Raw genomic sequence first — 27,733 nt, forward strand, 5'->3', positions numbered from 1 at the left:
GTTATTTTTTTGGATATGTATTGTATTATATTATACGTTGAATAAATATGGAAAATTTGATTGTTATAGATTTTAAAGAAGTTCGTGTTTTAATGTGTTACTGCGGTTAATGTAATTACTATTGTATTGGTTGTTCTTATACATTATATAATGTGTAAAAATCTAGTATACTAATGTATAATGACTCATCGTACATATAGACTTATAGACTTATGTATGATGAAATATTTTGACATGATATCTATATCATCATACAATATTTTCGTGAGAAATTTTCCTTTTGTAGCTATCATTGTAACGTTTTATGCTACAGTAATATACATGTAGTGAAGCGTTTGTATGGATCAACCAATTCAATGTTACAATATCTTCATACAATATAGTTTCATGTATAAGGATACCAAATTTCAGAACATTATTAAACATGTATGTGTAAACCTTATACAATTAATAATATAGTATTAATACATGTATAATGAAATCTTATACATAAAATCATACTGCCAAAACAAAATAAAAGACAACCTCATACAACAGTTTCACATGTATGTGTAAACCTTATACAAGTACTAATAAATATAATCTAATATTGTTTCACATATATACGAACACCTTATACAATTCACTATATTATCTTAACCGCTGTATAATGAAATCTTATATATAAAATAGTGCTGCTAATACATATTTTAATGATAACTAAACTTTCGGTAGATGTGATCATCCAGAATCATCAACCTTTTTCTTACTTGACAATTTTGGAGCTTTCTTGTTTGAACTTGAAATGACAAGTTCCCTCAATTTCTTCATTGTTACTGGATCATTTCGATGCTTCAAACGGTTCTCTGCGAAGTTGGATTTTTCATAATCAAAAGAATCAAGAACAAAACCAACAACAAGAATAACAATATGCGATCATTAAATGGAGAAGATTCAACTTAATTCGTTTTTTATGAAATTCAGATAAGCATATATTCCCTGATTCAGAGAAGCATATATTGGATGAAATTGCAAATTTTTTCTGGGTTTTTAATAAAAATGGAAAAAAAAAATTTTGGAGATAGATTGTTGTATATCTAAATTTGTGGGTGTAGAGAGATAATGAGGTTTAATGCAGATAAATAATTGGAAAGATAAGGTAGCAAGATTTTAGAAAGAAAATATGACGCTATTTGGGATGTAAAAGAAAAAAGAGAGAGAAAATAAAAAAAGTAGGGATTTAAGTAATTAATTTGAGATTTTTGTAATTTATTTTTCAATATGGGATTTTATGTAATACGATAAAATTACCTTGTGTATATATATGTAATTTTTACTTTAATTTACAATTCTGTCCAACTGGCAATTTTTTCTTAAAGAAATAAAAGATATTTTGATCAATAAATATTTATGCTATAATACACAGGTATGATAGTATGGATCATACCTTTTCAGTTTATTAAGATGACAAATTACACTCAACTAATTTAGAAACATTCACATGACAATACAATTTTAAAAATTACATTAATAGTTTTAGCATTATTCTCAAAATAACAATAATGGCCTAAAAGTATAACATACTTAACAGAAATCCAAAACAAAATATGCTTTTTTCATCTTAATTAATTTAGCAAGAGAATGAAAAAATATTTGGGGATGGTGATATCCTAATTTGAAAAAACAAAATTATCCTCAAGCAAAATTACATTTGAGGACTCTCAATGAAATTTCAAATGTAATCCTGCCACAAAATAAAGTTACCTTTGTCCAAAAAAGAAAATTCTGCCACAAAATAAATTTACGAACAACTTATTTTAATTTAACAATACGACAATTTTCCCTAAATAATTTATGTGAGAAAATAAAATAAGAAATATTTTCTAGTTTCAAGAATGAATAATAAATCTTTGTTCAAAAAGTAAAAGGTATAAAATGTGAAGGAAATTTTTGTAAAAAAATAATACTTGTTTTAGAAATATGACAATGCATGTTGCTTAAAATACATCAATCCAGTCACTGAATAAAAATAAGCTTGGCGTAACTAATGCCCACACTTCTAATCTCAGTATAACAAATACACCCTATTCAGTACTGTTTTTATACACCACCAAATGAAATGTTCTCGGAAAGGGAAAATAGTTCCCCATTTGATTTAAAGAAAGCAGACGAATCTACTGTTGTCCACCAACATAGAAATAGATATATAATGAATAAATTGCTGCTGATACAGAATAAAGACAAATGAAAATAAAAATGAATCCAAATTTACAGCTCCGAAATACCATCATACACTATTTGACCGCCATTGCCCACCCTCTCCTCTGTATTTCCAGTAAGAATATAGCAAAATAAAGAGCAATAAAATGCAACACACCACCGTGGAAGAATAGGTGGAATGGAATATGGTGAGTATTGGCTAATTGATGTAGCTGGCTTTATCATGCTATCCCACAGGAATACGTCATCCAGAAGGACTTCATCCCCAAACTTCCCGAGCAAAGGCAGCCAATGCTATGCACTTACTTTCACCGTTGTGAGCTCCCTGCAGACTCATCCAAGTTAGCAGAGCTACCACATGCATAGAACCCATTTAGGGATGGCAATGGTGCGGTGCGGATTTTTTCTAAACCCGCGAATTTTAAAACCGCCCCGCACCACACTGCATCACCTTTAAACCCGCCTCATACTGATACCCGCACCACCCCACATTTTTTGTTTTTTCTTTTTTGAAAAATTTGTAACTCTACTGAAAACCATAATATTTTCAATACTAGAAAATAGTAACAACCAATTTCTATTATATCACTTTTCACTAAGGAATTATCAGAAAAGTATCACGTGGACAAGTAATGATCAAATATCAAATTTTCATTAAGATGAATAAAGAAATTAAAAAAGTTATAAAATTGTTTATTTGTAGTAAACATGTTGTTTTAAGCATAATAAAATTTTAAGTGAAGAATACATATTATTTTAGGTAGATTTATGAGAATAATACTAATTTTTAACTTTTTTTAGTTTAAATCCTAATACTAATTTTTAACTTTTTTTAGTTTAAACCCTCATATACCCTCAACCCGCCCCAAACCGCACCATTTAAAAAAAAAATTACTTAAACCCACCCCACACCCGCACCGCACCAGCATAGTCTAAAACCCGCACCGCCCCATTGCCATCCCTAAACCCATTCTAAAACCATGAGACCATAACTGGCAGAAATTATTCAGAGAAATCACACTTTTTTTTTTTTTTGGTAAAAGAAATCTTTCAGTGAATCTTAACATTTATTCTAAAATTTTGGAAACAACTCTGAGCGACTTGTGGCACTTTGATTATTATCATATGGATATTTGGTCTCATACTTCCTAATGATGCCATATATGCATTGTGCATAAATGCACCCACATCATAGAGGGAAATTTCAAAGATAGCAGCAAGAGACCACCCTGGAATTGTGGTGTAACCCACCCCTCCCAACCTTCTCAACTAACATATAGAGCTAGGTTATCCATTATATAGATTGTCCACCTTATAGTATTTGTTTAAAGTTTAAGTCATCCATGGCCCCTTAAAGTTGTCCATGCAATTCACTTAAAGAGACCTCAACCCGACCTTGTACCTATTGAAACCTCCACCCCTCAGGAATTTGAACCATTTGAACACTTTTTGCTCACATGGCACAATGTCTAATTCAAGTCGGGCGGGCGTGTGAGAGGCATTTAATTAGCTTTTTTTTTTTCGAAAAAAGAGCTTCTCTTTATTCCTTCTTACCTCTTTGCCATCACTTCCTCCACCACACCACCAGGCCACTGCACCATACACCCCTCTTCTCCCTCTTTCTCTCCAACCACTTCACCTTCTCTATCGTCGTTTATTTTCCAAATCTGTCATTATTACTGCCATCACAACCATTTCTTCCTCTTTTGAACGGCCACCACCTCTGCCGTTAACGCTGCTGCCTTGTCGTTTTTCTTCCTCCAGAACTTTCTTTTTTAATCTAAATCTGCCATTTTGTTTATTTATGGTATAAAGAAGGGAAAAAGAAGAGGGGGGGCTGGGCTGTGGGGTTGTGTGGGTTACAGAATTTATTTTTATTTACTTAAATTAATTTTCTCTCACTTTGTAATACATTTTTAATAATTGTTTGGATCCAAATGACACGTCAATGTTTAATTTGTCAGACTGTCATGCCATCGCAAGTGTATTACACACATTTTATACTTTTGGCTGATTGTCAGAAAAGTAGTCAAATGGTTCAACTTCGGGGGGGGGGGGGGGGGGGGGGAGAGGTGTTCAATAGGTACAAGGGCCGGGTTGAGGTGTCTTAAGTGAATTTCGTGGACAACTTAAGGGGCCGTGGATGACTTAAGTCTTTGTTTTACATACTGAAAGTTCCCTCTCATTAGAAAGTGCAGCAATACTTGCATTACATAATTCACACAGCTATATTTTGTGTTTGATTCAAACATGTCAAAATTGCTGACTTATGGTCTCAACTCTCAACTTATGTTATTTGAGGGGGAGACAAATAAGTCACTGGTTAAAGTATTTGTTTTGAAACAGAAAAGAAATAGGACTCACCAATCTATATCTTGTCAAAATCATCATCAAAGGCATCATCCCCATCATCTGACAAATATATCAACAGCAACACGAAAAGAAAGTCTAGAAATGAACGACATATTCCATGTTGAAAAACAATAATGGACATGAAATATAAAACTAATGTTACAATGAAACTCATAAAGTTAGAGAAGCCTATCAGCCAGTTTAAGCAACGTATAACTACATCATGATTGGATTGGCAAATTGGATTAAAATACTTCCACCATTTCATTACTTCTACAACACAGAAGTTAAAACCAGCTTTTGGTGGGGTTATCAGTGTGGACATTTTAAGCTTCAGGACAGAAATGGAGATGTCTCGTGTAATTAGCAATGCTCTGTGGACATTTAACATAATTTATAGTGGTGAACGTTACTTGGTGAAAAGAAGCCATACTTGAAAGGAAGATGCTCTCAAACATTAGTGAATGAGAAGGAAATATGCTCTTGATTGGGTTTTCTGACAATCTTGCAGATCTTCAAGATCTCCATGCATATTGTATGCATATGTTGAGTTTTATGCTCTTGATTGGGTTTTCTGAAACCATCTTGCAGATGTTTGTGCATAAATGTATACATAGTACTATGTATGCAAAATACTATTTGAAGACCATAACTTAAATGATAACAAAGCAGAGATGGTAATTTCGGATCCAAGACAACTAAAGATGACTGCATGAAAATAATTACTTTCTAGAATTATTCTCTTTATTCATGATGGCAACAAATTACCGTCACAATCTTGAGTGGAGTGGACAAAAACAATATGCAAACTAAAATTTAACAAAAAATAAAAACAGAGGAACAATTACAACAGCTATTACAATTATCTTTTTTATCACAATATTATCATCATTATTTTGGAAAGACTATCCGAGAGAAAGTGGGAGTGGCTTCGGTGGAGGACAATATGCGGGAAGTTAGGTCGAAATGGTTCGGACATGCGATGAGGAGGGGCACGAATGCCCCAGTTCGTAGGTGTGAGAAGCTAGCTTTGGATGGTTTCAGGCGAGGTAAGGGTAGGCCGACGAAATACTGAAGAGAGGTGATTAGACATGACATGGAGCAGTTACAGCTTACCAAGGACATGACCCTAGATAGGAAGGTAAGGAGGAAGCGAATTAGGTTAGAAGGCTAGTGCATGTGGGGGAGTCGTAGCCAGTAGTTAGGAGAGCTTTGGGATAGCCAGGCCGGTAGTCTTAGGGCTATGTTCATAGGTTGGAGCTGATAGTAGGAGGACATGGGGGTGGTGGGTGCCTTTGGTTCGTCAGTGTAGGGTATTAATTTGTGGGTGTCTTATTTCTGTTATTTCTTCTTGTTTCATGTGTTATTACGACTTTGATTATTATTCTTTGTTTTGAGCAGGGGGTCTACCGGAAATAGCCTCTTTACTTCTCTGGAGGTAGTGGTATGGACTGCGTATATTTCACCCTTCCCAGACCCCACTATGCGAGAATACACTGGGTTTGTTGTTGTTGTTGTAATGTATACAATTACCACATTTATTAAAGGTGCTCCCTGTATGCGCAAGATCCGAGAGGACCTAACCACAAGGGTGTATTGTACACTGTCTTACCTTGCATTTCTACCAAAGGTTGTTTCAATCCATATTTATTATGGATTAAAATTGTAAAAATAAATTTTATCAATCCAATAATGGCTTGTAGTCCCTCCATGTCAATTCGTTCGTCTTAGTTTGACTGAGCATGGAGTTAAAGAAAGTAAAGAAGACTTTTGAATTTTGTGGTCTTTTTTATCAGAAGATTATCATTATTATTTTGGAAAGGCAATGTATACAATTACCACATTTATTAAAGGGAAGCCCAGTGCACTAAAGTTCCCGCTATGCGCAGGGTCCGAGGAAGGGCCACCACTAGGGTGTATTGTACGCAGTCTTACCTTGCATTTCTACCAGAGGTTGTTTCAATCCATATTTATTATGGATTCAAATTGTAAAAATAGATTTTATCAATCCAATAATGCCTTGTACTCCCTCCATGTCAATTTGTTCGACTTAGTTTGACAGAGCACAGAGTTAAAGAAAGTAAAGAAGACTTGAATCTTGTGGTCTTAAATTAAAGAATTACAATGCACCAAAATGTCCTTAAATTTTGTGGCCTTAAATATGTCATGTGGGATGTTGGAATTGAATTGTTGCCAAATTAGGAAAGAAATATTCTTTTCAAAACAAATTTAAAAAAAAAAAAAAAGTAAGACAAACAAATTGAAATGGAGGAAGAAATAAAAAGGGGAAATTGACACCTAGCTAATATACTACAAAGGACTGAGCTGGTCGTCAGTATAACCATACTTCTTATTTGTTTCCTTTTAATTTCCATTTTGTTAGAAAAGTGACACATGGAAAGAGCAATGAAAGAAAGATTGATAACAAAAGTATATCTTTCTTGAATTAAGCAAACAAGGAAAGCACAAACCACTGTTGGTAAATATGTTGTAGGGCAAATAGAGTACCTGGCCCATCATCGCTGTCTTCTCCAAGGAGAAAAACATCCAAATCCTGGTCTGATGTTGATGAGGTTGCCTTCTTATTTTTCTGCGCTGTTGCCTCTGCCTCTGGTTTAGAAGTTGTTTCAGCTAATGAAACCTCCTTTACAATCTCTACTGGTGCCTTTTCAACAGATCTTATTTTGGCCTCTTCCATGTATTTCTTTTCATACCTAATTTAGATGTAACCTAAATTAGTGAAGCTCTTACTGCTAATATGAGCTAAATCTGAGAAATCATACTTGTACAGTGTGTCCTTGTGGTCAGTAAAAGATGTTGAGAACCATGAGGTCGCAAGTTCAAATCGCAGCGGAGGCAAAAAGACTAGGTGAGTTCTCCCAAGCCTTGGTGGGCAAAGCTATCCTGGTACTTGCGATGGTGCGAGATAGTAGGTACTCTGTGGAACTAGTTGAGACAAGCTAGCCCGGACACCACGGTTATAAAAACAACTGAGCATCATTAGATTAGGCATTTTGAACCAAATACTCTTCCTATTTTACCATATACCTCACTTTCCCTGATAAAGCAGCTATATGTTTCTTTTAGCTATTTAAAATGCCTTACCTCAAGCTTTTTTTATTTCGAAACCAAAGCTCGCTCTTAGTTAAAGCTTCTACAAGGTCTTCAAAGTGCTGACACCACCAATTTGTTACAACATAAAGGCATTATCTCATTATATAAGGTCTTCAAAGTACTGGCACCACCAATTTGTTACAACAATAAAGGCATTATCATTCTTATTTTTTAATACGTAACATATATAGAGTAAAGAGGCACTTAAGATTGTGAAGTGTACACACCTGATACTAAAACCCAGTAATAAGCCAAACAGGACCAGTAAAAAAAAAAGGCTCTCAGGCATGTTTTACAAGAATCCTCTCTCCTACTTTCTAGGGGAGAGAACATCCCTTTTCCGGTGGTCTTCTACACTGGAAGAGGCCTTTTTTCTTTCTTTTTCATCCATAGGTAACATACACCACGTTATCTCTTAACCTTTTTCTTTCTTATTCATTCATAGGTAACATTATGCTTTTATTTTTCATGATTATCATGCTGGTTTTAAATCCTTAGACACTGCTAAAACCACATCAAAGTCTGAAACTTGGTTTGAGTGGACTAAGCGCAGCAGAAATTTGATGAGGAAAGTAACTTTAAGCCTTAAAAGTTACGAAATTCAATGAAAAACGTATTCAATGATGCGTCGAAGGAGCAGAAGAATGTCAACAAAGAGATGGAAAACAAGAGACCTTTTTGTTGAGTTATATTGCAACCTTAAATAGAGTTAAATACATAATGACCCCCTCCAACTATAACACGTTTTCTAAAAAGTCACTTCAACTATGTAAAGGTCCTAATGCACCCTTATTCATATTTAAAATGAATCTATCACCCCATTATAAGCCCACATAGCATAGAAAGTGTACTCTCCAATAGAGCGTGAACTAATGAAAAAAATAACTTTTAAATTTCTTTCAATATTTATTTTATAAAAAATACTCTTTTTAAACTTTTTTTTTAAATTATTTCCCCCATTATCTTCATCCAACTCACCCAATTCTCTTATTCTTCTTTTTTCTTGCTATCTTTTTGCTTCTCTGCTATTTTAAGTTCTTTCCTCCTTAAGCTTATTCCTTGAAACGTGATTGTTTCTTGGGTTTTTTGTGATAAGGTAAATGTATTTCATACCTAAACAAGGCCGAGATGGCCATATACAGAGAGAAACTAAAAGGTAAAGAATCTACAATATTTGATTATCTACAAAGTTCACCCATTCTTCTATAAGACTAGGGATTTTACGCATACACCAAAAGAAAATAAGAGACCAGAGGTTATTCCTCACTTGAGAAAATTTCGACTCTACCCCATCATACGCCCTCCTTTTCCTCTCATTCCAAGTAACCCACATCAACGAAAGGGGACCAAATTTCAAGCCTTACGTCTTCTCCTCCTATTCCCCTAATCCAACAAAACAATAAATCTTACACAGATTTTGGCTTAACCCAAGACACTCCAAACCACCAAAGCATATCCCACCATAATCTCATGGTAAAGTCATAATGTATGAGAAGATGATCCACTTCTTCCCCTGTCTCCTTACTAGGGCTGGCAACGGAACCGGAATATTCCGTTTCGTTCCGCTAATGCCGTTTCCGATTTATTTTCGGTACCGGTAACGACACGGTCCGGTTGGTGCCGGTTTACCGGTACCCAATGGTCTGGAATACAATACCGGTCCGAACCTGCGAAAAAATCCGGTATTTTCGGTTCCGGTTGACCGGTTTCCGATCCGTCACTGTTTAAATTTCAGCCTTTTAAAAAAAAAAAAAAAAAAAACTTGATTTGCAACGGCTCTTTTGGCCGTTGCATTTCTACCCATTATTACCCCCACCACCCTTTAAATTTTTTACTATAAATATACTTCATTTTAATAATTTTTTCACACAAATATTATCAATTTTCATACTCTCTCTTAATATTCTCTCACATTCTCTCTAAATATTTCTAGTTTTATTATATTAGTTGAAGACTTGAAGTTGAGGATTCATTTATTATACTAGTTCGAGTTGAAGATTTTTTGAAGATATTACAAGCTTCAATTATCATCTTTTAATTCCGACATTTGTTATACGTCTGCTTTTACGCAGACGTTCGGTATATTCGTTCCAACTTTAATCTCTTTTTATTTACGTTAATTATCTATATTTTTAAGTTTTAGTATCTACATTTATCTACGAACATCAATTTGTATTTGTATTGCTTGTTTTAATATTTTATTTTGAATTATGGATTTTGGAAAAAATAGTAGTGGTAAAAAACCAATTTTTGGTAAGGTCTTTCGTAGAAATAAAAAAAGTAAGGATAGTACTAGTTCACTACCGCCTAGATTTAATGAAAATTCATTATCACAACCTAATGGTTTCGATGTTGGTATCGGTATGGAATTAGATAATGAGACCCTGAATGCCCTTACCGGAGGAAGATGATATAGAAGAACAAGAATTAGGTGATACCCCTACCCCTACTAGTCCGGTTACGGAATTACCGGAACACGGTGAAGAACTTCCCCCTTTACCGGAATTTACTAGGGCCAAAGGTACCAAACGTACTAAAAGGTCTTTAATTTGAAAATTTATGGAGCATGATAGGGTAAAAAGTACTGCTACTTGCAATAAATGCAAGAATGTTTTTAAACATTTGACTGGGGGAAAAAATGGCGGGACAGGATTGCTAACTTCGCATTTAATGAGATGTAATAAAGAATTTATTCGTCTAAAAAACGAGGCTAAGGCAAAAAAAGATGGTACAACATTTGTACATGAATATGTAGGAGGTAATATGATTCAAACGCGTTTAGACATGTTTAACTCGGCTGAAGCAAGTTCATCATCGACATATAGTGAAGATGTAGATAGAGAAGAACTAGCGAAAATGGTTGCTGTTATGGGTTTGCCTTTTAGTTTTCCTTCGCATCCCGGTTTTATTCATTATATTCAACGAGTATATAATCCCTCTTTTAAAGGTTTTTCACGAAATACAATAAAAAATGATATTTTTAAATTTCAACCTGAACATTGTCATTTTCTTCGTTGCTTATTTGATAAATTTGATGGTAGAATATCTGTTACTTCTGATATGGGTACTAGTGTTGTCGGTAATGATTATTTTACTCTCACGGCTTATTGGATTGATCACGATTGGAACATGCAAAAAAGAATTATTGCTTATAAATATGTCGATGAGTCTAACCGGTATGTATATAGCTAGTACAATAGCGGAGAGCATGAAATATTTTAGATTTATTGATAAGCCTATGGCATGCACATTCGATAATGCTTCTAATAATTTGAAAGCTATTGACGAGTTAAAAACTAGATTATGTTTAGTGTATCAAGATCATTTTCATGTTAGATGTTCTGCACATATTTTAAATTTGATAATAAATGATGGTATTCATTTGTTTGGAAATGGTTGCCTTAAAGTGCGAATTGCTTGTAGTTCTATGTTTAAAAATAAAAAAAAGGCGGTAATGGATGATTTTAAACGTAAATGTCAACAATGTGGCCTTCCATATAGAAAAATTCCAAAAGAAATTCCTACTAGATGGAATTCTTTGTTCCAAATGTTTGAAGTTGTTATATATCGTAAACCTATACAATTAGTTTATAATTCTTATAATGAGGATGTTAATTTAATGATAGATGAAGATGATTGGACTAAAGTAGAAGAACTTTGTAAATTTTTGAAAACTTTTTATCAAGCTACGAACACAGTATCTGCTCAATATACTCCAACTATTTCTTCTGTTTTAGTAACCATTACTGCTATTTCTAAAGAACTTGTTGAATATAAAAAAAATATGTCCTAACAAAGAGGCAATTGAAGCAATGATTGAAAAATTTTAAAAATATTACTTTCCTATTCCACAAATTCTTTTAACAACTAATTTATTAAACCCATTTTATAAAGAATATGGTACAGTGATGTTGATTAGAAAATTATACAACAATTTAGAAATTGGACTTCATGAAAAGCCATCAGTTGAAACTTGTTGTGGTAGCATAGTATCTACAGCTAGGAGTTTATATAAATTGTATCAAGTTATGAAACAAAATATTGGGTTGATTGAACCTCCTACTTCTAGACGTAGATATGATGATTTAGATGACGAGATGGGCGAAGAACTTGGTCTTCAATGTTGTAGGAGTAATGATTTTAATTCGTATCTTTCGCAGGACCGAAAAAATAATAGAGATGAAACTGGAGACCCGAATCAGACAATTTCCAAAACTTTCAAGAATGGTTCGAGATTTGTTATCAGCTCAAGCTTCTTCAGTTGCTTCGGAGCAAGCTTTTAGCGCAGGAAGATTTATAATAGGAGATCAACGGTATTCGTTAGCAAGGGATAGTTTGGAGATTTCGGTATTATTTAGAGATTGGATCAATGCCGAACAAAGAAATTTTGGGCTCCCCAAATTACCGCCCCATATTGAAGACGAAATAGATGAAATTTTTGAGGAAAATAGTGATGATAGAATGGAAGCAATGGAGGAACAAGGAAATAGACCAATTTCGGAGGATTTATCCGCCGAAGAATTAGAAAAGTTACGCCAAAAAAATTATAGACAATTTAGATATTAATAAGATTCTACAATAGAGATCTAATTCACACAGAACCCTTCCTAGAAGGTGGCTGCGTAGATTAGATTTATATTTAATATCTTTGTAATAAATGTACAACGTACGAAATTTGAATAAATATAACGGCTATTCGCCTAATTTTGTTTTAAAATTTCTCTTTTGTTTGTTGCATTTATGAAAAAAAAAAATATTATAATAAGTATTTAAGTTTATAAAGTTAGGAAAATTTTTAACTTCTTAAACTTATTAAAAATATTATATTAACTTAACATATATTTTTTAAGTTAAAATTTAAAACCTTTTAAAATAATTAAAACTTAAATTTATTATAAAAAAGTTAATAAATTATATAAACTATATAAGTTAAAAAAATATATATATCTATATATATATATATAACTTATATATTAATCCCATTAAGTTATAATTTAAATTAAAACTTAAAAACAAAAAAATTTAAAAACAAAAACTAGTACTGTAGGCGCTATTCCGGTAATGTTCCGGTATCGCTCCGGTCCTTTCCGATTCCACACCGGTAGCTAGCGGACCGGTCCGAACAAGGGAAATTTTCCGGTAACTCCGGTTCCGACGCTATAAAACGGTAATGAGGTTCCGGTACCGTTCTGGATCCGGTCAAACCGGTCTGGCGGTTCCGGTTCCGGTTCCGGTCCGTTGACAGCCTTACTCCTTACACATGTAACACCAGCTGACACATACAACCTTATGCTTCCTAAGATTTTCCACCATCAAAATCACCATCTATATGCTAGCTCCAAGAGAAAAAGCACATCTTCCTTGGCACCAAGGCTATCCAAATTGCATCACATGGAACACAACCTCCTCCCTAATTAGGAGTTTCTCATAGAAAGATTTAACAGAGAACCCCTTTGTTCCTCAAACCCCACCGCAAAGCGTCAGATTCATTCACCGAATTGACTTGCCTGTGGAGGACGACCATCAACCTTTGGAGCTCAATCACCTCCCAATCATGAAAATGCCTTCTTAATCTCAAATCCCAAAAAGTCTCCAGCATGTATCTCCCTAATTTGTTGGATAGACAGGTTTCTTTGGCTTGACATTCTATAGAGTCGGGAAATCATCTTTCAATAAGTTATCCCCACACCACCTATGCTATGTCCCCAAAAATTAACTCTTCTCCCATTTTCAACCTTGAATGAGATACCATCCCTTCATTATATTCCTCCACAAATCACACCCAAATGCATAGTGACATTATTAGTTCTCCATCCCCCTTTCATTAACCCATATTTATCAACTATCAGCCTTCTCTATACAGCTTTTACCTCCACCCCAAAACGCCAAAGCCAGTTGCCTAACAAAGCTTTGTTAAAACCCACCAAATCTTTAATTCCTAGACCTCCCCATTTTTAGGAGACTAGTTTGACCGCACATGCCTCGCACATGTAATCTTGGATTATTTAAAATTAGACGATTTTATCTATTTTTCAAAGATCCTTCACACTTTAATATAATAATGTAAACATAACATATATTTTATTGTAAGCACATATATTTTACCACCAGAAGTTTCAAGTGGTTAATGAATCATTACTTTTGCATTTGTCATGTAGAACCTCGTTTCCTTGCTGTTAGAGCAGCCTAAGAGAGACGCATCGATCTGAATCATATTTGTAGTACGATTTTTTTTTCTATATTTACAATCTTTACTTGTTTTTAAAGTTAAATCTTTAGAAAATCTTTGATAATTACTTAAAACTTTTAAAAATTTGCTAATTCTTATATTTTTCTTATTCTAACGCTTTCATATTTATTTCTAGATTTTTCAAATCTTCTTAAAATCAATTTTAGTTTATTTAAAATTCTTAAACTAATGAAAAAGGTATTAATTATCATTAATTCTGATAACTTTTATTAAGAAAATATTTTACTATAAGTATTTAATTAATTTTCAACTCTTAAATACTAGAAAAATAGTGAAAGATGTTTTTGTCTAAAGCAGAGACTTTTAATGAAGGTCAAAAAGTTCAAAGCCCCAAAAAAGATTCCCAACCTTTTTGAAAAGATCAACACACCATAAATGTACTAAAGCCCGACCAAATTAATCATTACCGAATCACTTAAGTCGCATGGATCAACACAACCTTCATGCCCTAACCATCTCTCCGGCTGCATAAAGTTGTAGCCAAACCATCTTCTGCCTTCATGGAGAACCATCAAGGCTTGTTCTTCCTCCACAAAACAAAACAGAAATTGGGTGCCATTCAACTGAGTTATCTTCATTCCCTTTGCTACCCCCACTCCTCCGCTGCCCAATTCCTGATCGCCTCCGGAGAACCAACCCATTTGATGAAAGAACCAACCAAGCAAGATTTCAGAAAACTTTCTCTTCAAACTTAAGTCTTCTGAAAGTGAGAAACTGGGTTCTATCGATGGATCTTTCTTACGGCATCTACCCCCCTAAGTATAGAGAAGGCCAAGCTAAGGCTTCTTTGAAAGACATTCTCTCCTTCTTCCGAGATTCTAGCGAGAAGCAAAAGCTTCTCTCACTATATTTTTTCTTTGGTGAGAGGTTTGACATATTGACTTGAATTTATTATCTAACCGTTTTGGTTAAGAAGAACTACAAAGCTCCATTTCAATGGTGTTTCGATCCCATGATTATCGTAGCGATTTTGATTTTCAAATTTAAATTTGGAGATAATTTGTTCTTAATCACAATAATAGAGAGTTGGAGCTTATTAGGAGGTGAAGTAAAATTAAATAGGAGGTTCTGAAAACTTCTACAGGTTGTCTCTTCGGATCATTTGTTGCTTAAAATTGGGTAAATTATTTAATATGAAACCAATATTTTGAAAACAAAATATTTGAGTGGAACTTTTCTAGATAAGATCAACGAAAATCAGAGTTAAAGATTAAATAAATCATGGAATGTGGTAGTAACAATGAAGAAAAAAGCAAATCGACCACCACTCTATAGAAATATTAAGGTCTTGTTGCCCACTAACCTCCTTTGTTCATGTGGTAATTAAGTTTTTTAATTCTCTGATTTTCTATAGGAAACAAAAATGGCATATTCACTTGTCTCACACTACTACAGATCAAGGGAATGGGGTAGGTGGAGAAGAAGATTGAATTTGGGAAAGAAAGGAGAGAGAAAAAAGGAAAAAGAAATAAAGTACGAAACATAAATAAAATGTAAAACTAAATAAATTTGATACGTGGCTGATAATAATTGGTGTGCGGTTTTTCCCTCTTTCTTAAAACTGAGGTTGAATGTGAGGTCGTATTTATACTATTTCCAAATTGTTCGAGGGGGCATTAAGACCCCTGCGAAGTGGGAGTGTCCTTTTGAAAAGGTGTCATAGTTGGAGGGGGTAATTACGTATTATCTTCCATAAATACAACGAACATGGTAGGTACATAAGATTTATTGCAGTACAAGGGGGGAATACATCAGTGATTATATCTCCCAAAATCGAATTAATTGATGGTTGGGCAGCAACAACTCAGAACATAGAAAAAATTCTTGTGACCCCAACCAAAAAGAATCCATCTACAATCAATCATTAGCATAATATCAAAAGGTCTTTTCAGAGGCTGTCAGAAGCAATAAATGGTCACTAGAAGCAATAAAAGAAGCGACACCTCAAATACCCAACTCCAGAATTAAAGTTATTGGAGTCTCAAAGGTTTCAAAAGACGATGTAATTGGTAGATACATTGTAGGAGAGTTATGTCCCCAAACCATGAAATCCCAACTCTAAACGACGTAAGAAGATAGGAGAGCAGTGTATAGAACTCAGCCCATGGGACCAATGTGTATGTGATAAATGACTCTCAATTCCTCTTCGAACTTCAATTAGGAAGGACGCAGAACATATCTTGAAAGGTGAATGGAGGTGAGATCCATTATGAGTCTGGACTAGTGCATTCAACTGCAAGATGTTGGCCGAAAGAGGAACCACAAAGTTGGGTATGGATTTGCATCTATGTGTTGCCGTGTTGCCTCTGGTCGAAATCCATTTTCCGACAAATTGGAGATGATTGTGTCGGGTGGATTGAAGCAAAGGAAGAAATGATACTCAAAAATCATTTGCACTAGGCACAAATCAAAGTCTTTAGGTGACGGTGCCCATTTGGTGTGAGATCCCGACAACGGTGAAGAGGAGGAAGATGGCAAGGAAATCAATCCCTAAATCCTTAGGATAATAACGAGAGTCATATCCTTTTATCTACTGACCTATCAGCAAAGCAATCTGGGGTTACGTGGGCTCATTGATTGAAACTGAAAATTTTAAAACACCTACACCTAATAGTCACGAGGGGTTTCTGCCAGCTACTAAGTCCTCTACTCCCTCTCAGAAGCCTGGGTCCAAAGAAAAAATTGGGACCTGACCTAATTCAGCTGATATAGAATATTGTCAACAAGCCCAATCCACCTCACTACGACCCAATGTTAACTAAAGCTCAAGTTTGTCTAACTTTGGAGATTTTCATGCAAGCGGTGACAGTTAAAAACAATGGAAACCAAGAGGAGAAGAGAAACAGTGATGCTATTGAAATGGAAACTGGGGAGAGAAATTGATTGCGCAGGTGAAGTTTTAGCCTAATATTTCATCTCTTCACCAATCTCTAACATGCAACCTCTAGAGATATGTGAAGAAGCTCCTTTATTAGTAGAAGATACAAATTTCCCAGTGCATGGAATAGATGTATCTCTGGAATGTTCAACAACATCAGCAGAATTTGTAAACAATTTAGGGTAAATTACAAAGATCGTGAAAGAGAGATTCCAGAATTGTTCTCAAAATTGACATGTTGAGGTCGAACAAAAATTCCCCTCAAGTTCCAAAAGACCGCGGAATAACCATGTGGAAAGGCATTCAGGAAATTAAAGGTTCAATTTTTGACATGCAGTTCAAGAGCTTGAACCCGACCCAAAGGGAGATTGGCGATTGAAGGTGGATTTATGAAGTTGACTATCATTTCATGGAATGTGAGGGGTATCAATGATGGTGAAAGAGAACTGTCTTAAAGAGTCTAATCAATCAATGGAGAACTGACATTTACTGTCTGCAAGAGCCAATGGTTGAAGGGGATATATCTGCATTCATTATAGAAATTTGGGTGATAAATAGATCAAATATGAGATTCTACAAGCAAATGGCACTATAGAGGGATGTGGGATAACCGAATAGGGGGGGGGGACCTCATTTGTACTAGGGTGTACTCTTAGTCCTGTAGATTCTAGGATATGAATCAAAATTTCGAATGGTGTTTGACTGGTGTCTATGGCCAAAATTCTAAAACAAAAAGACTAACTATGGGAAGAGATTGGTGGAGTTAAAGGTATGGGTGACTTGCGGAGGCTTCAACACAACTAGATTCATTTATGAAAAAAAGAATGTGATCACCTTTCCAGAAGTATGAAAGATTTCTCAAAGTTCATTGAAGATTCATAATTGGTGGTAGATCCTCCTCTTAATGGTGGAGCCTTCACATGGGCTAGAGGTGACACTCAAGATTCTTTTTCAAGAATAAATAGATTCCTCTTTCACCTCTCAATGGGATGAGGAATTTACAAGCATAAGCCAATCAATTCTACCTAAGGTTATCTCAAATCACTGGCCATTATCTCTGAAATATAGGAATTAGAACAATTCAAAATCCTACATCAAGTTTGAAAACTGGTTGTTAAGAGTGGATGGCTTAAAAGATCACGTGAAGATATGGTGGAACTCGTTCACAGTTGCAGGCAGGCGGACTTCATACTAGCAATGAAACAGAAGGCTTTGAAGTCCAAAGAAGGCTTGTTTGACACAAGACAGGCTGCAAAATAAGGGAATACACCTATGCTCTATCTGCCTTTTACACAGGACATGAGAAAATGCAGAAACAAACAGTCATCTTATTTTTGCACTGCAAGGTGACTTCTCCATTATGAGATCATTGAACCATTGGATCATTTTGGCTCTGATACTATGTAAAAACATGACACCAGAGCCTAACTCAACCCAAAAGCTAGCTCATGAGGAGAGGATTGCACAAGTCCATATAAGAAGACCAAGTACCCATCTCTTTTTCGATGTGGGACCATTAACATGTGAGAACTATAGGAGAGAAATATTATTGAATTGTTGTTTCTACATTTTGAGACCCTATTTATAGACACTACATTAGACTCCTCCAACTAGTCTACAAAATATATGGGTCATCTCGACCTCTTGGTGGTGTTGATTTTTTTGCACAACACTGATGAAAACTGAAACTATGTAAATCAGATCTGAGGAGTCACTCGAAAGACGCACGGAACTATACAAATTAGATTTGAGGAGTCACCAAAAAGGCGCATGGTGCTACACAGCTCAGACAAGTGAAAGTAAACCGAAAAAATGCATAGTGATACGCAAATCAGCTATTAGAAAGTAGTCACCGAAATGCACTGTGCTACGCGAATCAGATATGAGGAAGCAGTCCCCAAAATGATGCACAGTGCTACGTAAATTAGATGTGAGAAGTCACCAGAAAGAAGCACAGTGACTACCTTCTCTATCCTGGATGCTTCTCAAAATCGATCCTTCTCGGCATGATTGTTTCTAATGCATATATTTGCCCAACTTTCACTATCATAATCATTGGCTTAACGGACGGCATATATGGGTAATAGCCACTCGCCAGCAGCGGAAGCTCTTTGATTCTACACCAAGAGCGTAGAGGCTCTGATACCATGAGAGAAATATAGAAAAAAATATTATTGAATTGTTATATCTATAATACTATATGAGACTCTATTTATAGACACTAGATTAGACTCCTTTTCCAACTAAGGCACTATATTACAATCCTTTTCCAAGCAGGGTTGAATATACTATTCTTGTTCCTACTCTTATTCTAATAGAGAACATGCAGAAACAAATAACTGCAGGGTGACTTCTCAGTTATGGGACATCTTTCTAGCTAACATTGGATTGAGGTGGGCAATGCCCACCAATACACCAGATGTGCTCACCAGTTGGAGCACGAGAGGAGAAACTAAAGCCCAAATGAGCTTTGGAAAACAATTTCAGGATGCATGTGGTGAACTATCTGGAAGGAGAGGAACTCAAGAGCCTTTGAAAACAAAAGCAACTCCATCCAAAAGATGAAGCATAATTACATTCAATTTTTGCATTTTTGGTGTTTTAGAATATTTATAGCAGTAGGCACAGTTTTTAGAGTCCAAATAGAATTTTTAATTTTACAACCCAAGCCTAGATATAGCTTGTGAATACAAATGTTGCCTTATGAAAGAGAACCAAGTCTTCTATCTGAGCTAGGAGATTGACAAAGTTCATTATGTTTTTCACATCATCGACATCACTCATTTTACACCAAAAAGCCAAACGGACAATGCATAAGCACTTTAAACTGAGAAATGTCCTCAGCTTTTGATTCACTCCTTCAACGGCATGCAGCAGATGCAGACAATGTCCCAATCTTGTTTCTCTCCTTGCCAAATTCTTTGTTATACCAGAACATTAAATCCTAAACTGTAACAGTTGTGAAGCCATGTGCAGTTAATGAATAGCTGGTTGACAGATTCTGTCCCAACCTCACGTAAATGGCATCTATTGCATAATATGATCCCCCTATTCTAAAAGATTATCTTGTGAGAACTACTTCATGCATCAAGGTCCAGCAAATTCATGAATTATTTTTAGAAAGAAAATTTATTGCTCCATTTTAAATACTCTTGCACCATCCTTTGTTTAGGGTTTTTGGTCAAGGTTGTCTAACCTTATGAGAGATCTTCGACTTTTTCATTACCACTAAATGATCATCTCCTTTAATATTTTGGGAGTTCATTAGAGAAAGTGCAGAAGGATCACCTGAATGATCTAGATTTAGTTTTAACAAATCTTTACTTGTCTGGCTAAGCTTAAGGCAATGATTTTTCAAAGACATTCCTACATATCCAGAGCGAACCAATAGAAGGTATAGAATGTAATAATATATATGGCTTCTGGAGGTGTAAAGCAATGAATACATTCTGCTGACATACACCTTCAGATTTACCAAGGAACTGAAATCATTTTTTTGCGCTTAATGGTCTTAATCTTAATCATTCACATCTCAGTCATTAGATTCAGATCTTAACTATTAAGTGTGTTTGATTTTTTTATGTGGCAACCAGTTAATGGGTTTGAATGGGTCTTAATAATTAAGATCTGTAACAAAGCCTTAACAAATTAAGATGTCTAATTTAGAAATCTCTTCAAAGATGATAGTTCACCAATTTCATCCATTCACTGGTACCACCATCACCATGCCCATCATTATCAACTACCGTTGTTGCCGCCCACCATTATCACCTACCAACATCAACAACCACTGCTGTCAATCACTATAATCAGAGATCATCACCACCAATCACCATACCTCCAACCACTACCGACACTAACTGCCATTATATATTGCCAACCACAGATGTCATTCACCACCGCCATTAGCTATCACTATCAACGGTCACTACCAACTACTACCACAAACTTCTACTATCAGGCACCATTTTCACTAGCTACTACCCACAACACATCCTCAATCTACACTCATAACGACCGCTAGCCATGAACACAACCAACCATCATATAAATTTTTTAAAATATTTGGTTGATATATTTAGATTAATTTCATATTTACAATTTTATCTGTATTAATTTTAAAATAAAGACAAACGTTACATATTCAAATATTAAATGAACAAATAGTTAAATTATTTAGCATTCAGATCTTAAAAACATCTTAATATTCATGTGCATTAAAATTCAGACACCTAAATCTCAATGCACATCTTAATATTTGGATGTGCATTTAGATACATACATAATCAAATGAGGTCAAGAAGCTTTATTTTCACACTAATATCTTTATGTGTAAAATAAGGAAGTAAGGAAAATGAAAAGAATTCGATTGCAGTGTTGTGAAAGGCACTCGCCTTAGCACCATTGATGAGAGGTGAGGCGAAGCAATCTTGCAAAGGAAATAAATGGCGAGAGGCGACGCGGTGAGAAAAGGCAACAATGTTGGAGCCTTTTTTTTCTACAAAAAACTGACATCAATTTAAAAGTTAAAAGGCAATACTAGGTTTATCTGCACCAAGCCACAAACCGCGACTCTTTTCTTCAAAGTTCAGACTTCAGGCAACTTCTCTTCAGCCTTCAACTTCGGAGAAAGGTACGTCTTCTCTCCTTGTCTTCCTTTTTCTTCTTTCTCCTTTGCTTGGGGCACTTTTTTCTTTCTTCTTCTCTTCTTCTTTTGTGCACAATGCACAGCTTCTCATTCCTCTATTTTTTTGTTCTATTCTTTATCACAAGTTTTGCATTTTCTGCATTCTGCCCATCTTTTAGTTATTTATATATGCAATTAAATATTTCAATTCTTTGATATTAATTGTCACCACACTTTAAAAAGGCAGGCGCCTTGCCGCTCGTCTCGCCTCAAGGCGAGGCAGATCCTTTTCGCCTTTCGTCCTCCAAAACACTGACTGGTTGAGAAAAGCAATTCAACTCAAGCCCTTCCACAGCATCCGACATGACACTAATCTGTAATCATCAAACAATTAGCCTAGTCCATGCCCACTGTCGAAACCCTTGGAAAGGCTAAACTCTCTTCTCAATATACTGTCAAAATCTTCATCCCTTAGTCCTGACCAGTGTTCAGGAATGCGAGCGCATCATCGCATTATGTGATGATGCGAAGCGATGAGAAGCTTTCTCGCTGCGAGTAACTGATGCGAACTCCTCTTACAAAAGCAAGCACATAACCCTATGGTATGAGATGCGAAGCAAGGTGAGATGTGAGCCGATGCACTCGCATCACGTTGATTTTATTTTGTGAGCCGATGCACTCGCATCACGTTGATTTTATTTTTAGGGTCATTTTTAAATAAAAAATAAAAGAGTCGGGCAAATTTTAAAGTTAAAAAAGAGTCGACTACCACTCTCACTGCTGCGATTTTTTAGGGTAGCTCTGAAGAATAGTACCGACTTTTCTTCATTGTTGCTCTTCACTACGACTACCACTGTTGCTCTTCACAGAGTTTGGTAATTTTTCTTCTTCTTCTTTCTTCCTCCTTCTTTCTTGTTCCTACTTCCTTCTTTGTTTCGCTGCAGTTTCTTTTCTTCTTTTTTCCCACTTCTGCTCTTCTTCCTTCTTTATTGTTTTGCGCTGTTTTCTTACTGCTGCACTGTTTTTTTTCTTAGTTTTTTTTCTCTAATTTCTTATTGTTGCTCTTCACTATTTTGCTCTACTTGTGAGTTTTGTTTGATTTGTTTCTTACGCTTACTTAGAGATTCTAAAGGTTTGATCCGGCTTGGAAATATGGTAAAAGGGCAAGTAAGACCAGCAGAAACAAAGTTGATGTATTCTATGTGGCTTGACAAACATCTTATTGGCACTTATAGTGATGTACATCCATGTTAAAAAGTGTCTGCATGTTGTGAAAAAAGAAATAAATAGTATGTTGAGGGGAAAAAGGACCTAAAACGTCCAATGTTATCTGAATTAAAAGTTATTAATCTTGATGATGATGGTGAAATGGAAGGACTTGCTGTTGATTTGTCACTTCCTTCAAAATTACAAAAACAATCACAAAATACATCAGTCACTTCAAGATATGGATCAACCGATACGAAAGGTCTAATAGACTGTTACTTTCCGCTGAAGCCAGGTAATGATGCATGGAAAAGTGGTAAGAACTTGCTAGATATGGCTAAGGGAATTTTGAGCTAAGTTGCTCGGACTAGGGTGCGGGTGTCCGATACGGGTACGGATCTAGAGGTTGGATCCTTCACGGTGTCAATTTCAAGATTCGGGGATCTGGATCTAGGGATGGTTACGGGTGCGGGGATTCGGCAAAAAATAATTTAAATATCTAAAATAGAGTTATAAAACAAAAATTATGAGATATTACATGAAAAAATTGAGGAGAAAATATTGTTCAAGAAGAAAATCTTGGAAGGAGATAAAAAGAAAAGCAATAACATAGAAATTTCTATATACAAGGTATTAAATTTCTTCAATGTCACCTTAGCTTTTTCACAGTGGTTGTATGATTCAAGGTTTCCCTTCAATTGTCCATTATACCGACTTTTGGAGACTTCATTGAGGTCATAGGCCAATGTGGTCACGGGATGAAGCCACCACCAATTTATCATGACATTAGCATCACTTATCTAGATAAAGAAGTGGAAGAGGGAAAAAATATCATGGAGGATCATCGGGTAGAATGGAACAAGTTCGGAAGTTCCATTATGATGGATAAGTGGCCAGCAAGAACTAGAAAAATAATCATCAATGTATTGGTGAATTCTCCAAAAGGAAGCTTATTTCTTGAGTCCATTGATGCGAGTAACTTGTCTACTAATTCCATCAAAATGTTCTCTTTGTTTAAGAGCACCATAGAGAAGATTGGATCAAAGAATGTTGTTCAAGTGGTTACAGAGAATGCAGCTGAAAATGTTAAAGCAAGTGCTATGATGATGGGAGTGTTCCAGCACATATATTGGACTCCATGTGCAGCCTATTGTGTAAATTTGATATTTGGAGATATTTTCAAGGAAAGACCCTTTCAAGGTGTTTTCACGAAGGTAGTTGAGGTGCATTCATACATTGTTCAAAGGCCTTTATTGTTAAATAAAATGAGAAGATTCACCAATAAAAGAAGCTAATGAAACCTAGCGAGACTAGATTTACTACTGCTTTCTTGACCTCGTTGAGGATGTTGAAGTTTACTATCCTTTATCTTGAGCTGAGGGTCTATCGAAAACAGCCTCTCTACTTCTTCGGAGGTAGCGGTATGAATTGCGTACATCTTACCCTCCCCAGACCCCACGCTATGGCAATACACTGGGTTTGTTGTTGTTGTTGTAGAGGATTTTGAAACAATAGAAAAATTTCAGAACCGTGTTCATTTCAGAAGAATGAAATAACAGTAAATTTGCAAAAGAAGTGCTAGGAAAAGATGTTGCATGGATAATGCTTCTTCCACTTTTGGAACAATGTTGTTTATGCTCTTAAAGTTTGTGGTCCATTGGTTACAGTTCTTCGTTTGGTAGATGGTGAGACTATACCATCAATAGGTTGCATTTATGAAGCGATGAGTAAGGTAAGGAGGCTAATAAAAGAAATTTTCCTGAGGAGCATAAATATGCAAAGGTCTTTGAGATCATCCATAGAAGGTTGAGTGGTCAATTCCACAAATTGTTGCATGCAGTTGATAATATCTTGAACCCATCACTCTATTATAATTGCGAGGATGATTTACTGAATAAGAGTCTGATGGTGTATGCATGCATTGGAAAGATGGTTGTTGATAAGAAATACAAGATAAAATAACCAATAAGATTAGTACTTACCAAAGTGATGAGGCACATTTTGGAATACTAACTGCCATAAGAAAAAAATACAAGAAGTCATTAGGTGAATGACTTTTTCTATATTTCTATTAAATTAACACTTAAAAGTTATTTCTATATAGTTGCTAATTTTGTATAATTACTTTACTTTAATAGTTAGGGTGGAGGCTTTATGGTTCAGAAACTCCAGAGTTACAAAAGTTCGCCATCAGAATTTTGTGTCTAACATGTAGCTTATCTCGGAGTGAAAGAAACTTGAGTGTGTTCGAACACGTAAGAGTTAAAGGAAAGCTTTAGTATATTGAGACATTATACTTACCAATATTTATTCATAGATTCACAACAAGAAGAGGAATAGTGATAGCATCCAGGGCTGACCCACTTGCATTAAGATTGACGGGCTTCAATGTGAATCAAAGAAGATATTTATTATGGAAGAAGAGCCCAAGAACGAATGCAAGAATTATACGGAGAAGAATGGGCAAAGTGCTACACATATTTCATGATTCAAATCCAAGCCCAAAAGGAAGAAGATTGGGCTCATATGAGTTTTGATTGAATTCGAAAACTTTTGCTTTCCTAATTTAAAGTTTCCTAGTTTAAAAATTTCCTAGTTTAAAGTTTCCTAGTTTAAAAATTTCTTAGTTTAAAGTTTCCTAGATTTATTTATTTCCATAAAAGTAATTTGAATCCCATGCTATTTGGGATAAGGTTTTTCTCCCTATATATAGGAATGGATTTTGTTATTTTCAAGCAAACAATATTATTATTAATTGAGAGTTTCTCTTATTTATACCTTTGTGTGTGACTACTTGGGATTTATCTTGCAATCTAATAAGAACGATTCTCTAAGAGGTAAGATTAATTCTTAACTTAATATCTTTGATTTCTATTAAAGTTAACTAAAGAAGGTGATTAGTCTTATACTAATTGTTGTCTTTAATTTCTTCGAAATAGGGGTCTAGATCACCTTTAGATCTATGTTCTTGAATTGACTCTATTAGATCATAATTAGTCTTAATCCATAAATTTTTAATACTAAGATCAATTAGGGTTCTTAGAACTTCATCTCGAAATTGGGGATTTATCCTCAAATTTCATCTATCTTTACTTTCTTGTCTTTAATCTTAGTGGTTTCGCTTCCGCATTATTTTTCTTGTTTATCAATGTAACCCGATTTTTATCAAGTGGTATCAGAGCGATTCTATCAAATTCTATCAAATTTGATAAATTGCGATTCTATCAAATTGATCAAATCGTAGCCAAAAAAAAAAAGGTTGCTTATAGATCAAGAAATTTCAAATTGATTGTGTTTTCCAACACCAAGAAGGAAAACCAAGAAAAGGAGAAATTTATAATTTTTTTTAATTGGTCTTTTTCTTGTCTAAACAAACCCAATCCGTTTGGGAGTTGGTAATTTCTTTTTTCTCTCTACATCGTACTTCTAAAGGGATAGGTACTAATAGGGTTAATATATAAATCCTAAGGAAATCAGCCAAAGATTGTAATTTGAGAAGAAAAGGACAAGAGAGTGAGATCAATAGAACGAAAAAAAATGTCAAAATTGAGAGATCTTTGTGATCTTTGTTTTCTTTGATATTATTTTTGAGATAGTCTCAAACCGAAAAAGATATTGATGTTGGGACTCAAACCAATGACATAGTCAAGACACTTAGAAAGATTTTCACTCGACTCGATGCATTAGAGGTCACCCAAAATCCATCTATAAACATAGTTGATCTAAGGAGGAGAAGTATTTTTCATACAAGGTGTAGTATAAAGAATAATATTTGCTCTATGATTATTGATTTTGAAAGTGATGCTAATGTGATAAGTTCATACGTGGTGGAGAAGTTGGAACTTACATGCGTCAAACACAATGATTTTGGTGAACTTAAGATGACTAAGCAATGCATGATTTCTTTCTCTATTGGGAGATACTCTGATAATGTTCTTTGCGATGTAATTCCAATGCAACATTGTCAAATCAAGCTTGGACGTACATGGCAGTTTGATAGGAATGCAATTTATGATAGGGGAAAGAATAGAGTTTCTCTTGAGCTAAACAAAAGAAAATATAAACTTGTACCTTTAAATCCATCCCAAGTTTATGAAGATTAGAAACGTGTGAAAGAAGCAATGAAAAATTTTTAGAGAGAAAAGAATGATAGAAGTAAGGGAGTGCATGTTCATATACCAAGAGAGGAAAGAAGAAAGCTTGTGTTATATGAAGAGAATGGGATGTCAAGTGAGGTCAAGAGAAAAGAAAAGAGAGATGATCATGAGAGTATTAAAGAGAGGGATAATAATGAGGTAGAGAAAGAAAAACTACGGAGATTGAGTGAGGCTATTTTTTATTCTAACTCTAACCTTCCTACTTCTTTTAGTTGCTTTGACTCTCTTATAGGTACTCATGGAAAAGTTTGCATTGAAAAGCCTTCATTGGATGAACTTAATACTAATGTCAACTTAATACTACATGTCCCATTGAGCAAGTGTTTGTTCATGAAAAGGATATAGGTAAAAAGAATTATTTTTGACTTGTCCAAGATAAGATTCATGACAAGAAGTCCAACAAGGCAGATCTAGATCTAACGCCAATGAGCAAGGAAACACGAGGTGATATTATTCCTTTGCTACATAAGACCAAGATAAGACATAATTCTTCAAGTCTTGGTGATTGTAAGGTTAAAAAAATGTTTGCTATTAGTGATGAGGAAATGCGTGAATATTTTGATATCCGTGATCAAATATCCTTTGTTGAACCTATTCATGATTCCTTGTAAGAGAATTTGAGCAATTACTTAGACTTTGGTGGAGATTTTATTTTGAGATTGAAAGGTACTTCTAACCTTCTTGAAAATTCCTACGCATATATGGATAAATTTTATGTGGAAAAATCTTTGAGAAGTGTAATTGATGATGCTTGGCTATATCATAAAGGTGCTAAATTTGATACATATTTCATGGAGCTTATGACGTCTGTAACAATCCCAGTGGAGTATTTTATTGATAGAGCTAAATTGGGGAGGCACATAATTCCCTACGTAATTTAAACGTGAATATTGTTGTGCTCATACAAGGAAGAAAATTTTCTATTGGGATGATGATGTCCACATGCTTTA

General features: G+C 35.0%; 1 protein-coding gene across 4 annotated transcripts in view; it reads right to left on the bottom strand.

Moving 5' to 3' along the window:
* Window positions 1-1,999: 1,999 nt before the first annotated feature.
* The window catches only part of LOC107850298, a 31,684-nt gene continuing 5,950 nt past the window's right edge, over window positions 2,000-27,733 (bottom strand). Inside the window, exons 4-7 of one of the 4 annotated variants that reach the window (XM_016694716.2) lie at window positions 24,609-24,635; window positions 7,060-7,265; window positions 4,564-4,611; window positions 2,100-2,524 (exon numbers count right to left, since the gene is read on the bottom strand). In XM_016694716.2, coding sequence (XP_016550202.1) covers window positions 4,568-4,611; window positions 7,060-7,265; window positions 24,609-24,635 — 277 coding nt within the window. In that variant the 3' untranslated portion in view covers window positions 2,100-2,524; window positions 4,564-4,567. Of the gene's footprint in view, window positions 2,525-4,563; window positions 4,612-7,059; window positions 7,266-24,608; window positions 24,636-27,733 lie in introns of all 4 variants that reach the window. The other 3 variants (XM_016694718.2, XM_016694717.2, XM_047401069.1) reach the window with 3 other exon arrangements.

The sequence above is a fragment of the Capsicum annuum genome, chromosome 12, assembly GCF_002878395.1.
Source record: "Capsicum annuum cultivar UCD-10X-F1 chromosome 12, UCD10Xv1.1, whole genome shotgun sequence".
NCBI lineage: Eukaryota > Viridiplantae > Streptophyta > Magnoliopsida > Solanales > Solanaceae > Capsicum > Capsicum annuum.